At 40.1% G+C, this 17,394-nt stretch overlaps 1 protein-coding gene across 1 annotated transcript; it reads right to left on the minus strand.

The window, feature by feature from the left end:
* Positions 1-870: 870 nt before the first annotated feature.
* LOC109038166 (uncharacterized) lies at positions 871-9,885 on the minus strand. Its single transcript, XM_072304592.1, has 4 exons — positions 6,425-9,885; positions 3,790-3,927; positions 2,141-2,178; positions 871-1,701 (listed from the first exon to the last, which is right to left on the minus strand). Exons 1-4 carry the CDS (start codon positions 6,498-6,500, stop codon positions 1,603-1,605), a joined length of 351 nt encoding a protein of 116 aa, XP_072160693.1. The 5' UTR covers positions 6,501-9,885; the 3' UTR covers positions 871-1,602.
* Positions 9,886-17,394: the final 7,509 nt, after the last annotated feature.

Genomic DNA, 17,394 nt, shown 5'->3' on the forward strand with positions numbered 1-17,394 from the left:
GAAGAAATATTCACAATTTTCCCAGTAAATTAATATCGAAGGAAACTTGGCAACGTCTGAAGGCTGATACAGCGTTCTTCCTTAGCATGGCATTACTGCACTGTTTGCTGAGCTTCTTAAAAACTTTTTTCGACATCTTGAAATTGTATGAGAGTAACCTCATAATTTAATTGTCAATAACAAATTTTGAAAAGAGAAACAAAAAATCGTAAAAATACAAGTAGATTACCCGGTGGTCCTGGGGGTCCTTGAGGTCCAACTTGGAGTAAATTTTGACCCACATCCAAATCTGGAGGTCCTTTCTCGTTGCTAACTCTCGACTTTCCAAGCTCTTTGTAATAAGCAGGCATATCAGGTGCCACATAATTATCAGAGGGTCCTTTCTCCTCGCTCTGACGAGTCTCAGTGTAAGACCCATAATACGGCATTGTGTCCGGCTCCAATTTGATAGGCGGCCTTTTCCCATCGCTATGCTGAATTTGGACAAAATCAGTTTGATAAGGGAGGGAATCTAGAGAAGGGGGTCCTTTCTCATTTTCTCGTTGATTTTGAGTAAAGTCGATATGAGATGCAAAATTCGATGGTCCTTTATTGTCACTGCGTTGGTTTTGCGATAAATCTCCTAAATATGACGCTGCAGTTGTGAAGGAGGGCCCTTTTTCGTCTCGCCTTTCACTTTCCAGGTAATCATTGTAGCTTGGATTTGAATCTTGGACCGAGGGTTTTCTCTTGTAGCTCACCTATGGAAAGCAGAATATAATTGAGTTCTCAGTATTAATTTATTTCTCTGTGTTTTCTTCGAATCCTGGTGTAAATTTTCTAAAATGCACTTTCATGATTATGACGAATTGAACAGATATTTTTGTCAAGAGCCCAAGTGCCAAAATCCAAGTTTCGACAAAAACAGTAAAAACTGTGCCATTTTCAACTCTTTTCAATTTCATTTTCAATGTTAATTCTTTAAGCCCAAAAGAATTTATGTGTTTTAAAAATACCAATTGAAACTGGGCTCAAAAGATCGAATTCACATCGAATTGTACAATTCTTTTCGAGACTTGGATTTTGGCGCTTGGGCCCTCAAAAAGACTATCCGTTCAATTGCCCTCTGATGTGATAAAACTGAACTAAACATCGAAATTATCGGTCTGTCAAATTCTTGAATCACATAATTGTATTTTTAATTTTTATATTTTTCTGGTTAAAAATTAAATACATCATTCTACAAGAAAATCTTTTTCTTTTCTTTTTTTCGTCATATTTTTATTAACCTAGGGTATTTAACTTTTTCATGAACGATTCAGCATCTCAGCATGATGCACTAATAATCGATGAGGATTCTGGAAGAAGGGACCATAATGATAGTCTAGGTGTGCCTGTTTCTCTGAGCAGTGGCTGTCAGGAAAAACAGCAAAGTTGCTAAGACCATTGCCACCTGCGTGTCCAGATCAGACAGATCAGAGAGAGAAACTCGCCCTTGTTTTATAGTCTCTCTCTCCAGAACCTTCTTCAATTATTTTTTATTATTATATTAAAAATCATTGATTCCCGGTTGGAATAAGAAGGAAAATGCTTATGTGCTCAATGTACCATTATTAGGGACATTTACAATGTGTGGAAATCACTTACTTGAAATGAATCCGTAATTGTTGCCAATTTTTGAGAATCATAAAATTCCTCTTCCGACAGCGCTTTCCTGTCAACCTGCATAAAATTATAAAAGTATTTAAATTCATATTAAATAATTTTAATTACATTGCATCAAGGAGAAAGAAGCTGTCTACTCTGATGTAGTTCTGAGAACCGTGGGAGCTCCAGTACAGCAGTTCAAAATTTATGGAGCCTTGTGGCAAAGTAAAACCTACAAGTAAAATTGAATTGGGCAAACCGCAGTAGCCACTGCTTATTTTAAAAGTACATCATACATGGAGTTGTTACCCATTTAAAAGGGAACTTATCGTTTTGGAATATGTTAGGCGGTTATTCTAAGAAATCTGACTATGTTCTTACAGAGGTGTAAGATAGAATTCTGCGCAATCTAGTCGAATTCTTATTTTGTCTACTGGACCAGTCTCTTCTCAGTTGCGTGAATAACAAAAAAATGTTACATGGTTAGTAACAGGGTGATCAATTATTTCTTTACCTCAGTTTCCTGTTTATCATATTGGCTCTCCTGGTCTCCTGCAAGAACAAGAGGGATAAAATGTGTCACACATTAGAGATAATGGTTCAAAGCCACAGCTCCCAGTTAGTCAACAAGAAGTTACATAAAGTCAGACTTAAGTACCTACTTACTTTTAGTTTTAAAATTAACCAGTTGGCACATAATAGTCATTTAAGACTTCAACACAGAACCGATATCTCTCTCAAGGTGCAGAAGCCCATGCATACGAATGTCTTTTAAGGACTCAGAATTGAACCATTAATTTTTCAAATACTTTGCTTCTTGTTGTTTAGAAGCATAAAGTTAGCCCAAATATAAGAGGCATGAAGTTTTATTCCCACATGATACGTAATGCTAAAGACAAAATTTAAAGACTGTTTTTATCTTCAAAATATTTTTCTTGACTTAGAACTTTTGACCGAAGAAGGTTTATCTACAACAAGTTTATCGCAAAACTTTTTCCAACTTGTTTTTATTCCAAATTGAGACTTGGCCACATCACATTCCTACCCTGAAGTCTGAATTGATATCAGCTTTGAACGATGCCCACATTCATACACGTCAGTAATCTGAGGTAGGTGAAAAGCTAAGATTTTCCTTCATTTTCATGTGATACCACATTACATACATAATGAATAGTTGAGCGCTTGGTTTCCGCATGCAATCACGCGGTAAGACCACTGAATTTCTTCTTAACCAGAACCCCTGAAAGCACGGCGGTTAACGGCGACCAAGGCTCCATCTGAACTTGGTACTTACGCTCTTTTACTACACTCTCTTTTAAGTAGCACAGATAGCAACCAGTAGCAATTGCATAGTAAAAACATTGCAATTCCATTGAGTGTTGTGTATGTTGCCTAGCTCCTATTTGAAGGGGCCCTATTTATCGAAAATTTTTACAGTAACGTTGAAATAAGTTGCAATTTTTCATTGCATTGCATATTGCCTATCTTTCTGACACATAGAGCTCACTTTGTTGATTGATTAAAATCGGCATAAATCGACTAAATTATGTCAAAGCATTGCAACTTAATGGCTAAAAAATTACAATTTTATTGAAATCAAATTGCGATTTAATTTTAATATTTTCGTTGCACTGTCAGAGTGTCCACAAGTCCAGAAAGTCCGGAAGTAGTACGGATTTTTCAAGGGCGGTCCGGAAGTACCCACTGAAAAAGTGCGGAAATTCTGCAAGAGGGTCCGGAATTTTTGTCATTTTTGTCGCAATTTAAGCGAGAAATTCAAATTTTTGAAATTTTTCGAATTTCGTCGATTGGAGGTACCGAAAAAGTATACTGAATTTTTCTGTTGAGGAGGTACTGAATTTCTCGGGAATGTACTGGAACAGTACTGCTGAAGTACTGATTTTTAGTCAGCCTGTTTAAGTAGACACCCTGACTGTGCTACTTGGGACTACACCACAGAAGGCCGATAGTAACGTTATATCCTCGTGATAAGTTTTTATATAAAATCTTCAAAGAATACGTCATAATACATGTATAAAATAATCACGCTGCATCGTGTGAATTGAAAACAGTTAGCATCTCTCCTGAGCACCAAAGTGACGACATTAGGGACTTTCCACCCTGAGGGACAGGGTGTTTTTAGTTTCACAGTCATTATCTTACCTCTATTGCAGTGACTTTTTACTGAGCAGATTACGATTCCTCTGTTGCAGTGACAACGAGTACAGCCGTCTGGATCCCATTCCTCATCATGTTGATACACTTGCTCTTCGAACGAACAGCTTCCTAATTGTGATTCCCCTAAACACAGGAATTTTATTCAGATTTACTTTTTAATTGGAATATTTTGCTGGCAGTTAAGGTATGTGGTATTCCTAGTAGCAATAACAGTTGAGAAAAGTTGTAAAAAACTCGTCAATTTTAAGAGAACTTAAATTTTACTTCAAAACCACTTGAAAATTACGTAAGAAACTCTTGAAATATTCATATCAGGAAACCCTTTTGGGGGCTTTTTTTTACGTTAAATCGAAGAAAAATTTTAAGTAAATTCTGTTACGTAATATTTATGTAAAAGTGTATTTTTGGTTTTTTTATAAACTTCCTGCGGGTGAAAACGAGGAGAAAAAAGTGGTGAACAGAAAAGTATAAAGGGAAAATTTGCAGCCCATAAAAATTATGAAGATATATGTAGTCTATCGATTTTTACGTAAATTTTACGTTTTCTTGTAATTAAAATAACAATATTTCTTTATTTAATAGAATTCCCCCAAAGGATTTCCTGAAACGATTTTCAGAGTTTTTTTCCTTGTACCTACACGTTTTTTACATTTTTTTTTGGACAACTTTTTGCAGACTTTTTTAAGAGCCATTGCCGACCCACATATGGATCATTTTCAGCTTTTCGCCAAAAGTTTTGTTGCCGTTTTTTTATTTTTTATCCAATTTTTATTATATTCATTTATTTTTTTCTTTCAAGGGTTCCTGATCAAACTTGTGGCCCTAACATTTTCTGAACTGAGAGTCTTGCAGTGCCCAATGCTAATACGAGTGGCAAGATATTTCCAAAATTTAAATTGGATTCGGCAGGATTTTGGTGCGGAAGTGTGAGCTTTTCGTCATTTCACTTTTCTCCATCCGATCGGACTGGCGCACAGTGGATCGAGTCAATAGGAGAGGTCGGCCAAAATTTAGAATTTTTAAACGCCTATAACTCCGTTTATACAAAACTTAGAGATTCTAAAAGTGGTTCCATTGGTTTCCTCCTGAAATTTCTTTCTAGAAACAACCCTTAAAATTTAAATGTGACGAAATAAACATCAAAATTTGCAGTATTAGTAAAAAATTTCATGTCCGACCTCCCTAGTTGACTCGAGCCACCGTGTGGCGTCCCAGTCAAATGCGTTTTTGAAGAAATTATCAATCCCCATCATTGCATCATCTCCATATATCGTCATTTTCCGGCCAAAGTATCACAAGCGCCATGCGACGTTTCAAAATTTCCGCCGCCATTTTATTTTTTTACAGAGAAATTGTTGGTTGAATCTGTTTGAAAATTTCACCGAATTTTATCGGCAGCACAGAGAAAATTCAGTGAAATTTTTGGACAGCTTCGTTGGACAATTTCTCTGGATAAAAATAAAATGGCGGCGGAAATTTTGAAATGCCGCATGGCGCGCTGATGAGTAGCCCTTTTAATCGCCCTAGTAAAAATTGGCAGTAGAATCTGTGTTCCAAAATACCATAGACCTAAAGCCGGCTGTAAGATTTTCAATAGCTTCTATAGCCGGGTGCACAATTTCTGATAGCCTTTTATAGCCGATGGCGATTGAGCAACAGCCAGGCGATAAAGTGTATGCCAAATGTTACTTATTACGGATGCTAGGACGTTTTTGGATTACCGCTCTATTTTTGGGCCGTAGTATCTTGATTTATTTTGCGCGGAAAGCTCCGTAATTTTGAAGGATGCCTGCCATTCCTAATATGTTGGAGCGCCTTCAATTTCGTATGATACTGTGCAGTACCTCTAGTATGAAATAGTTGCTTCAAGCGCCGTGGCACGCTGCGGCGCGGCGGGCGGGCAGCCAGCGCAGCGCGCAAAGCGCCTTAACGCCTACAAACCTAACAGGGATACTTCACGCATTGCGCCATGCGTGGAGTATCCCTGTTAGGTTTGTAGGCGCTGGTGCGCGCTTATCGCTGGCAAACCGCCGCGTTAGGCTCCAATATAATCTTGCGGAGTCAGCGTTGTTCAACTCATGAATTTGAAATGTTTGCACATCCTGTATGGATTCTTCTCATTTTAATTGATGAAAAAAAAATATGTATTAAAGGCAAATATAATGTGTGTTTGGTGAATATTATGGTGGTTCCGTATCAAACTTAATGATTTCCAAAGCACACGAATTTCTACACAATTTCTTACCTATAGACTTTTATAGCCGATGGCGATAGAGTGTAAAGCCCGGCGATAGGAACTATAGCCCGGCTGCATACTTTTTTATCGCTTCGTATATCTCGGCTATATGATTTGCTCCGCTTTCTACAGCCAGCTATTTGATTTTCTATTGCCTTCTTTAGCCAGCTATAAGATTTCCTATGGTATTTTGAAACGCAGCTCCTATCGCTAATTTTTACCAGGGCGCAGGAATATCATTTCTGGTATTTTGACGCCGTAGTAAGAAAACTTGGAAAATGGCGCAAGCGTGTTACAAATCAAGTAAGTTCAGCTTGAATAAGCTGCCTTTAATGAACGGCGATTATTCATTTGCGACAAGGGACACAGAAAATGACCTCTTACCTTTTTTTTCTGGCGCAAAGTTTTCCTCGTCTTGCCAAACACCAGGAGCCGATGCCACCATGCCATCTGGAATCATCCAAAATAAACTTACATACAGGGTGTCCTAGATCGTCCGTACCAGGCCTTTTTCTCGGTTGGCTTAGGTCGCACGATGCCAGAGACCGCAGGGTTGGATAGGGAATCGAGCCTAAGAAATCCGAATTTCATGGTCCCGAAACCCCAGCCCCCCTTAAAGGGTAAAGGGGGGGGGGGGGTCAAGAAACCTAAAAGTCGGGATTCCCGAAAGAATTGCGATTTGATTGCATTAAAATTGAAAAGTACGGAAAATTTCTCGTAAAATTGACCCCTAAAAATCCAAAATCGGTCATCTTATCAAAATGTATCTTCTTATCAAAGTTGGTTTTTTTTACCTACAAAATTACGATATGAGGTATATATTGCTTTTTAGAAGATATGATTTTTGTTTGTGTTAAATAAAGAAAAAAAATCTGAAATTTGAAGGATGCATTTAGCTACGACTATAATGAACCATTACAGTAAAACAACGACAGATTATTATTAACAGATCATAATTGATTATTTCGGGATTCGAGAATCGGACCCACTTCCCGGGCCGAAGCGGAGTACAACTTGACAGCCCAGACGACTCAGCTGTCGCCGAGCCTGACTATAGTGGTGAATGTTGTGCTCATACGGTAGTGCTACAACTATTGCGCCGGCTACTCAGCCACTGTGCAACCTTCTGCGCAACCCTCTGCGCATAGTGGCAGCATTCTGAAAATTCGCCCACTTTTATGACGTGGTTGTAAAAAATCCGTGCGAAAATCATGGAAATCGGCCCAGTAGAATGCTCAAACGAACTGTGACAAAAAATAAAAAAAAAATAACATTGTTTAACTGGGAGAATTCGCAACTTTACAACGTAACTTAGGTACCAAAATCTGAGTCATATTTCAAAATTTGAATAGAGCGGGCTCAACTAGAGACAAATGCCTGTCGATAGCCGCAAAAATCATGAGAATCGGCCCAGTAGAACGCTGGAAGCTGGAAATAAGCGTAACCAGAACTGAAAATTTACGAGGTATGAGAGCTCTCGCAAATCACTCTCGTATTGCATTTCGTGCAATGCGAGAAGTATTCATGCAGTCTTGCAGGCGCTAATAGGTATGCGTTTGACTCCGACCGCACCGTGTTTGGTGCGATTATTCCAGAGACAATATTCGAACTCGCGTTAGGATGAATAACCGCGGCATTGGACAATGGGCCTTAAGAGGCCCATGTTGTGTTTTGACGCCGTAAGTGCATTCCAACGTTGCCTCGTTTCTCCCGATAAAATAATTTTTCTGAGAAAAGTTGGGACAGTTCTCTATGTTCGCTTTCTTAGATTGAATGAACCGTTAAACAAGGCACTCTGATACACGATTCTTCACCAGAATTTCATGTGGAACACGATTCGCGCAAAGAAAGCTACTGAAATTAACTTCTAGTTAAGATATTAACGTTTTTATTGTCCATTGGCTACGAGAACTTTGAATTGCCCGGTCACAAGAAAAACAAACTCTACTCTTAGGACTCTCAGGATAGCGTGGGATATCCCTTCATTTTGACCTCATTTTGAGAGCTTTTTTGAGCTTGGGAGTTGATTTCAGAGAAAACCAGTGGCACCATCGTGTTTCTCGCAAACTTTTGCATAAGAATCAACAGTCAAATCGTAAATTCCTCACACATGCAACATCTCCATCGTCAGGGAATTTCACCAAAATGTAACAGAGAAATCGGGGAAATGTCAGGGAATTTAATTTTCTAAAGTCTTTGGCAACCTTGCATTAAGAATAAAGAAAAACAGTCACACCTTGGTTTGTTTTATTGCGCTCCGGTTCCATTCCACTAGTGTTGCGTCGCGCCGTTTCAAAACTCGCGCCCTCCGTGAAATTCCTCCGGGCCTCGCTTCCGGTATTGGCTGTCCTCAATTCCGACTTCCGGACAACCAGACTTCCGCTTCCGGTCGCAAGCATCATCACCAACACCACGAAACTACGGCCGCGGGACATATTCGAGCGGGACGACAAGCATTTCCGAAAATTAACTATCAATTCGAACAAGAGAAGGATCGGGTGAATCCTGGCTTAAAAATGAGAAATGAAACACTCAGAAACAAGAAAAAAACATTCGTCTAACCCCCCTCGATGGGTTTTGTGCTCAGGGTGTGGTTATTTGATTAGTTACGAAGAAGTTACCTTTAAAAAAAAAACGGTGAGTAAGGAATAACGGAGAACGGAAATGCAGAAAGAACAATTGGAAATCGGGGGATTTTTACCGGAAATGGCGACGGTTTGGCTACTGATGTTTTGATATTACGGTAATATTCTCGCAGAGGATCCAAAGTAATACTTAAATGAGGAAGGAGGAGAGCGGAAATGCGAAAATCACGACCGGAAATCGGGAAAACTCTACCGGAAACGGAGACAGTTTCGTTGTTGATGCTTCAAAATCACGGTAATTTTTACAAAAGATCCGTCGAAATAACTTTTTAAGGAAGGAGGAGAACGAAAATACGGAAATCGCGACCGGAAATCAGGGAAATTACCGGAAACGGAGACAGTTTGGCTGTTGATGTTTCAATATTACGGTAATTTTTACAGAAGATCCGTCGAAAAAACTAAATATGGAAGGAGTAGAGCGGAAATGCAAAAACACGACCGGGAATCGGGGAAATTCAACCGGAAACAGTGACAGTTCGGCTGCTGGCGTTTAAATATTATAGTAAATCTAACGGAAGATCCGACGAAACAAATAGTACTTAATGAAGGAGGAGAACAGAAATGCGAAAATCACGACCGGATATCGGGGAAATCCGGAAACGGCGATGGTTCGGCTGCCGAGAGGTTTCAATATCACTGAAGTTCCAACGGAAAACCCGACGAAACAAATCTATCGATGAATGTAAGAAGTCCCATCAGGTTCCTTGAACTAAGCCCTACAGTCCCTCGAGGCTCACGTTGAATTTTGCCGACGCACTGCGCGGAATGGGTTGTACGATAGTACTCATCGCTGCCCTCGGAAGGCGATCCCTGTGGGTGGTGGAAATAATTAAATAATTACTTCCCAGATCCAGCAGCTGATCGCATAAGCCCTGCTATGATCGACGCGTACTATTTGCCCCAGTCGGAAAATACGTTACCGATAAGTGACGTTCCTAACTTCCCGCCGCGATGTCTCATCGATGCACATCGAACACACACACTGAAAAAAAAATCTCGGTGTATTTACTAAGAAAAGGGTAAAATTACCAAAAATTCAGGGTTCTATTTGATCCCAGTTTTTTCTTGGTAAAATTACCATTTATGGAATTGGTACTTTTACCGAGAAATCTCGGTAAAATTATTGACTTTCTCGGTAATTTTACTGGACCCCGGTAAAAAAGCCAATATTTTTTATCGACTGTGGTAGAATTACCGAGATAAAATGGCAGAGTTACCGGGAATTGATTACCATTAAAAGTGGTATTCTTACCTGAAAAAACCAGTAAAAATGCCGGTTTTTAGGTAAGCTTACCAGTCTTGGTAAAATTACCAATAATTGGTAAAAAAAAATGAGATGGTAAAGGTACCGACGGACCTTGGTAAAAACGCCGAGAATTTTTTCTCATTGCACACTCATTGGCACATCGGTTGCCGGCGGCATTGGTGGATCCAGCAAATTGGCAACATTGTCTTTTCTCTATTTAAACCTATGGAAATATATCGATTCTTGGAGGGGCCAGGTGCCCCGACAAAAATCGATTTTTTAGCATAGCTTGAAATGGAGGAAATCCAGGGTTGCCAAATTACTGGATCCGTCTCTAGCCGGCGCGGCGGTCTGAAAAACCAGGAAAATCAGGGAATCTGCGGCGACCGACAAAAGACAAGGAAATTCAGGGAATATCTGATAGAAAGCGGCAATTTCTACCCCAAAAGTGCAGGGTTTTTTTGTGTACCCTGCGGACTATCTTCTAATCAGTCAAAAGTAGGTGATACTTTGTTCGAAGGTCAGGGAAAGTCATGGAATTAGAAAATTTTGGAGTCAGGGGAAAGCAAAAAAATCAGGGAATTTAAAGATGAAGAAATTATGGCGATTCTGTCAGCATAATGTCCTTGTCAAATGAGTCTACGCACTTTTAGACAGAGACAGAAGATCGTTCGACGTCACTTAATCGCATAAGGGCTGCGATAGGGTTGCGCGAATGCCCCTTTTTTACCTTTTTGGAGATGCACAGGATTGCGCGGATGTTTTTGGTACTGAAAACTTAGATGTTTGCGCGAATATTCAACGAAGAAGCGTAAATCTGGCAACCTGGGTAGTTTGTGAAGGATAACTACACCGCAGAAGACTTTTTATTCCATGCCTCTCTTCGATGCTATTTCCTGTCTCTCCTCGATGGATAGCCCTCGCAGCACGAATGACCCAAAGAGCTTTCATAAACATTTAAAGAGTGAACTAGGGGCCTGTGGCCGCTACGCGATCGCCAACCACTGAAAAAACTACACGTAAAAATTCATAGAGCAACCATGTGCAAGTCTTTAAAGAGATGAATGGATTCGAAATCCGACGGGTGCACCCGAAAGAAAGCGTATATTTATCTCTGATTGCAACGTTATGCATCACTTCTATGTTTTATTTTTCATAAATGTTTTTAAAAAAGCTACACACAGTTTTTCTGAAAAATTTCCGCGAATTTACCTAAATGATCTCAAATAAAAGAATCGAAAAGTTCGACGCGATATTTTCGTTCGTTCTATCTCCTTTTAATGTAATAAAAACATGAATAAATAAATATCATCCGAATTTCTGAATCGTTACAATGAAGATGCATATTTTCCCTTTAATTATGGTAAGAACTGGAGCAGAAAGTCAAGACTGATGACACGCAGTTCACTGCCGTGCTAAGGAAGAACGTCGTATGAACATTCGAGCGTAGCCAAATCTCCTTTGATAAAATACTAATTTCTGTGTAAATTTATGAAAATTCTATCTTGAAATTTGCAGGAACAATAGGTGAAATTGCGAAGATGATTAGCTAAAAAATTTGATAAAAATTATTCGTAAGTTCACCAGGGAATTCGTGTTTTATCGAGTGAAATTTGGCAACGCCTGAAGGTTCATACGGCGTTCTTCCTTAGCACGGCAGTACAGTCCTGTAAGCGCTAATGTGCTTTTCACGGCAACCTACCGGCTGCACTGCGTTTGGCGCAATGCGAGAAGTATTCATGCAGTCTTGTAGGCGCCAATATGGGCCTCAAGCCGACCGCACTGTTTGGCGCAAAGCGTGAAGTATTCTTAAAGTCTTGCAGGCGCGGATATACGTTCAACGCCAGCCGCATTGCGTTTGGTGCGATTATTTGAACTCGCATTAGAACAAACGCGGCATCGAAAAATAAAAGGTTCATGTTGTATTTTGACGCCGTATGAGCATTTCAACGTCACTATTCACTTCATTTATCATCAGAAAGTAAGACATTGATGACTTTTCAAAAAACTAAGCTAAACTAGCGTTAGCATGAAAATGCGTTTATATTTTCCAACTGTTTCCTATTCTGTCAAACTGTAACCTTAAAGTAACTTCATTATAAATTCGTGCATTCCTGTAGCAGATGTTTAGGTTTCTATTCGCGCAATATTTGTGCCTTTTTCTCGCAATCCTCATATCGACGGTGAAACTACCAGACCACGTATCTCGTTTGCGGTGTTTAAAAATCTACGCTCACATTTTATTTTTTTGAAGTAGACCAAATCAATATCATTCCTTGAAATTGTCACAGAATTTTCTCCGCACGAAGAGGAAAAATCACAGAAATTTTCAAGACTGGACGTTAAGTAGTTTTTCATTTAAAAAATAAAGTATGACAGGAAGTCTGCGACGTCGCAAACCGAGATACGTGGTTTGGTAGTTTCACCGTCGATATATATTCTGAGACCTTTCGCGCAATCCTGGATAACTGCGCATATAAGATAGCGGATCTGGTGTCGCAGTCTCAAAGTGCGTTAACTTAGTTGGCGCGGACTCTATAACTAACTAGAGACTCTTTGCTCGGAAGTCTAATGGTATTAAACCCAAACAGCTACATACAGTCACAAATTTTTTAAGGGGCGCGCCCCCCCCCCCCCCCCACCCCCTCATCGTGACTCCCTAGAAACACTCGGAAGTCAGCTCGCTGTCAGTGAATAACGTTTTCATCTACGATTTCTACGGATGAAGGGGTGAAGGCCAGAGGAATTTCACATCGAAAATGCTAGGAAATCGTCAGATCATAAAAAATAATTATATCCACACAAAACTACAAAAAAAAAAAAAAAAAAAAAAAAAAAAAAAAATAATTTAACCGATCTTGGGTATAAATGAGTCAATTATCAATTGAAACTTATGAACGTTGCAATAGTACCATTAATCCTGTTTGGACTCCTTCCGATACAGTCTTTTTCAAAATTTTGTGAATACTAACTCCGTCCATCATTTTCTCGAGAGCGTTAAATTTCACTTTTAGACAATATGTCGTCGCATATGGAAGGTATAGGTATGATTCGTAAGTGTTTAGTAATTACGTAAGATTTCGATGGTGAAACACGATCAAGCCATAATGTCTTGATTCGCGATATTGCAGATTTCCGCTCGATATTCTTCTGTTTTGAAGGATCATTAAACTAATCGTCGTTATTTGCTAACATTTTGCTTCATTTTTCTTCTCTGATTCAAGAGCATCCCTAAAAAAATCATGCAGAAATAAAGGGCTTGAAGGAAAAGGCGCACAAGTGCAGTTATTTGTTATTCCGATAAATACGTGTTAGAGGTTTCGAAATTACATGGATCCTCATGGCGGAAAGAAAGTTCAAACTGTCATTTTGATGCTTAAAAATTGGAATTTCGGAGCGAATTTTTCTCAGAATATTCATCAAAACTAGTTTTACTTAAAATAATTAATATCTAATTTTTTTAAAGAAAAACTGCACTTATGCGCCTTGGTCTACAAGCCCTTCAAACGTTCTACACTGTTCTTTTTCAAAAACAAAGAAGGATCAGAAATTTTGAAACACCGCAATCGAGATGCGTATTCTTTCACAGTCGACAGTCCGCTATCACGAGCGGGAATTTGAAGGCGTTATGGGTTTCCTTAATTGCAACGCTTTGATACAACTATTCGCACTCAGGGGATGTCCGTTTTGCATACACAACAAATTGCAGGCGTTTTGGTTTTTTAATATCATCGCCTTGTTTTGTTGCAACTATTCAACTAATACCCATTGTGCCTAACGTAATCGCTTTTAACTATGTTTTAACAGTACAAAACTTAAAAATCCGAGTAAGCCGTATATCATTGCAACGTTGCCTAATGGAGCGACTTGCGAGAACATTTTCGTCAATGATTTACGGAATTGGTATGCGCAATGCGCAATTGTGAAAATAAATATTTTCGCCCTAGTAGCAGTACTTAGGTAGCTGATGAGAAAAGTTGTAAAAAAACTTTACTGTAAAACTATAACTAAAACTGTAAAAAACTTTAACTAAACCAATTAATACTGAAGAATGCGGCGAAAGTCGCCAAAATTGTCAGTTAGGCAGTATGAGTATTGTTCCTTAGCCCCAGTAGCGAGGCGTGAACGATTGATTTTCAATATTTTCCCATTTGAAGCTACGGTAAAGAATCGATTATTAAGGTGTTCATTACGATCACCCAATCCATCGATCCTTTTCCATAGGTTTAAACGGCAGAGCAATCGATGAATCGCAAATCACGCCACGCCGCACTGTTTAGCCCTCGAGTTCGCCTGCTACTAGCAGGATTGAAACACAGCAATGGAGATACGTATGGTTTCGCATTTTGGTCATCGATATTACAGAAACAGAGTGTCTAGCGACCGGGAAAACCTGGAAAACCGGGAAATGTCAGGGAATTTTTTTTTGTGTCAGGGAAATCAGGAAAAACGTTAGGGAATCCGCAAAAATTCGGCATGTCGGCAAATTATATTTCCCAAGCGATTTTCGTCGTATCAGGGAGATCAAAGAACACACATTTTTGGGAGTATGTTTCGCGAATCTCACGGAGATTTCTACCAGAATTTCTGCTAATGTCTTTCGAGTTTTAAAAATTAGGCAAAAATGTTTCGCATAAGTTTAGGCACCATATACCTAGTTTGCTCCATCACATTATATTCCTAAAACATGAAAAAATTCCTACTTACATGTAACCCGTTCAACAGTGCCGAAAAATTAGGAATTTTTTTCCTTTCGTCAGGGAATTTGAAATGTTCTCCTTTTTGTCAGGGAATTTGAAATTTTTTCCTTTTCGTCGGGAATTCGAATAGATCGTATTCGATAGTGGTTCGATGTATCGTTTGGTTCAAAACAATGAACATAACCTCAAACCAAACTAACAGGATTTAAGTTGGAAAAGCTGAAAAGGAGAAAATTCCTAACAATTTCACTTTGCATTGGCATTTGGTACTCAAAAGAATACAAAATCTGTTACAAAAGACCCGTTCCCTCAGATTTCTGAATTGACTTTTGAGGCTATGTTTACATTTTGAACCAATCGATATCGATACAATCTCACCCGTTTGATGTATCGAATACGATCTATTTTTCTCGTTTTTCGGCCGTTTTCGTCAGGGAAATGTCAGGGAATTTTTTGTTGAAAATTGCTAGACACCATGATCCACGTAAGATCCTGTCTAATTCTCGCACCTCCCAACCCACCCTTTTAAGTTGGCACGAGATCCCCCCCCCCTCAAGGTAACCCGGGGCGAGGGGGGGTTTATATGCATGACGGCCCCCTCGCATACAAATCGAACTCGACGTGGCGTCGGCCAACGATCGCGTTGTTTGGTCTCGTGTTTGGAATTAGCGGTTGACGTTGATGTCACTCACGATGACGGATCCGTCCCACCGAGGAAGAATCGCGTAAGTCCAATGAGGACGCTGTGGTCCTCAAGTGGTTTTTGCATGGCATGGCAGACATCTCGCCGAGGGTCTTTTCCTGATCGCCGGCGCCTATCATCTTGTCAGGGGCCGCTGAACTCCGCTGTTCCGCGTCTTGCCAGTTTTATTGCTGATTACCTACTTGAGTACGCACGGCACGGAGAGAAAAACTTCGTGCGTGGGACCCGAAGTTGAGGTCATATAGATCTCTGAAGTTTTTAGATCACGTATCTAAAAACTCGAGGTCGAGCTGCCGAAGCTCGGGTCAGACATCGAGGCACTTCGGTATGTACCGGAAAAAAAAACTTCGTGCACAGGACCCGAAGTTGAGGTCATATAGATCTCTGAAGTTTTCAGATCACGCATCCGAAAACTTGAGTTCGAGCTGCCGAAGTTCGGGTCAGACATCGAGGCACTTCGGTATGCACCGGAGAAAAAAACTTCGTGCACGGGACCTGAAGTTGAGGTCATATGGATCTCTGAAGTTTTCAGATCACGCATCCGAAAACTTGAGGTCGAGCTGCCAAAGCTCGGGTCAGACATCGAGGCACTTCGGTATGTGCCGGAGTAGGTACTTCAGATGTGTGACCCGAACCCTTCGGTATATATCGAAGTGCTTCAGATGTCTGACCCGAACTTTGGCAGCTCGACCTCGAAGTTTTAGATACGTGATCCGAAAACTTCAGAGATCCGTAAGACCTCAACTTCGGGTACCATGAACGAAGTTTTTTCTCCGTGCGGGTCCTCCCCCCCCCCTCCTTTGGCCCTGCTATTTTTCATATCAGAAATTATAACTAAAAACTTTTATGTAAAAACTTGTGGTCCAGCTGCCGAAGTTCGGGTCAGACATCGAGGCACTTCGGTATGTACTGGAGTACTTCAGATGTGTGACCCGAACCCTTCGGTATATATCGAAGTACTTCAGATGTCCGACCCGAACTTCGGCAGCTAGACCTCGAGTTTTTCGATACAAGTTTTTTCGTTATAATTTCTGATATGAAAAATAACAGGGGAAAAGGAAGGGGGGCGGGGGACCCGCACGGAGAAAAAAACTTCGTGCGTGGAACTCGAAGTTGAGGTCATATGGATCTCTGAAGTTTTCGGATCACGTATCTAAAAACTCGAGGTCCAGCTGCCGAAGTTCGGATCAGACAAGTTGAAGATTTTGACAAATTGCAACGAAGATACACTTTTTTCGACCGTAAACTTATCGAATACTTTTTCATATTTTTATGTCCAGTTGTGTCGCGGAGACAAATTCGAAGAAATGCGGCAACATTGGAATGCGATCATCGCTCCCTTCCCTGGAGCGGCAGTTAGCATGCCAATGGCTCATGCGATTAGCTCATTGGAAAATTCGCAGAATGCTTATGCCGACGTCATAAACACGAATTGAACCAACATCTCGTGTGAGCGAGGATACCATCCAAAATGGATACCTTCCTACACACACCCACTAATCGCGCATTGAAACTGCTCTGAATGATTGAGAAATTTTCCTCCCGTACTGCTGTGCTAAGGAAGAAAACCGTATGAACATGTGAGAGTTGCCAAATTTCCCTGCGTGAAACATGTATTATCGACAGCATTCATGCATATTTTCCCTTGCAATTTTAAAGTATTTTACATTACCTAAATTGCGCACAAAATTGCCTAAAAATTTTGGAAAATAATATTCACAATTTTCCCAGTAAATTCGGTTTTAATCGGAAGAAACTTGGCAAAGTCTGAAGGTTCATACGGCGTTCTTCCTTAGGACGACAGTGTATAACCCACGAGTGTTACAGCTTTTTTCCTGCTTAAATTTGCATGAAGTAATACTTTTATAGACGAGGCAAAACTATAGGTTCGGAGCAAAATGGTCAGTTTTAATTACATGGTGCCATGTGGCTGTGTGCGGATTATGTATTTTAGCCGGAAAAATGTTGTCGTCAGACTAAACAGTCAGGAAAATTGGACTACCCTAGTAAAAATTGGCAGTAGAATCTGTGTTCCAAAATACCATAGACCTACAGCCGGC

Source organism: Bemisia tabaci, chromosome 9 (assembly GCF_918797505.1).
Source record: "Bemisia tabaci chromosome 9, PGI_BMITA_v3".
NCBI lineage: Eukaryota > Metazoa > Arthropoda > Insecta > Hemiptera > Aleyrodidae > Bemisia > Bemisia tabaci.

Excerpts from the sequence above, each read along its gene's own strand:
- LOC109038166 (XM_072304592.1), bottom strand. The coding sequence starts at position 6,500 with ATGATTCCAGATGGCATGGTGGCATCGGCTCCTGGTGTTTGGCAAGAC. Across the intron at positions 3,928-6,424 it reads CTTTGCGCCAGAAAAAAAAG|GGGAATCACAATTAGGAAGC; the intron begins GTAAGAGGTCAT and ends TCCTGTGTTTAG. Across the intron at positions 1,702-2,140 it reads ATGATAAACAGGAAACTGAG|GTTGACAGGAAAGCGCTGTC; the intron begins GTAAAGAAATAA and ends AATTTTATGCAG.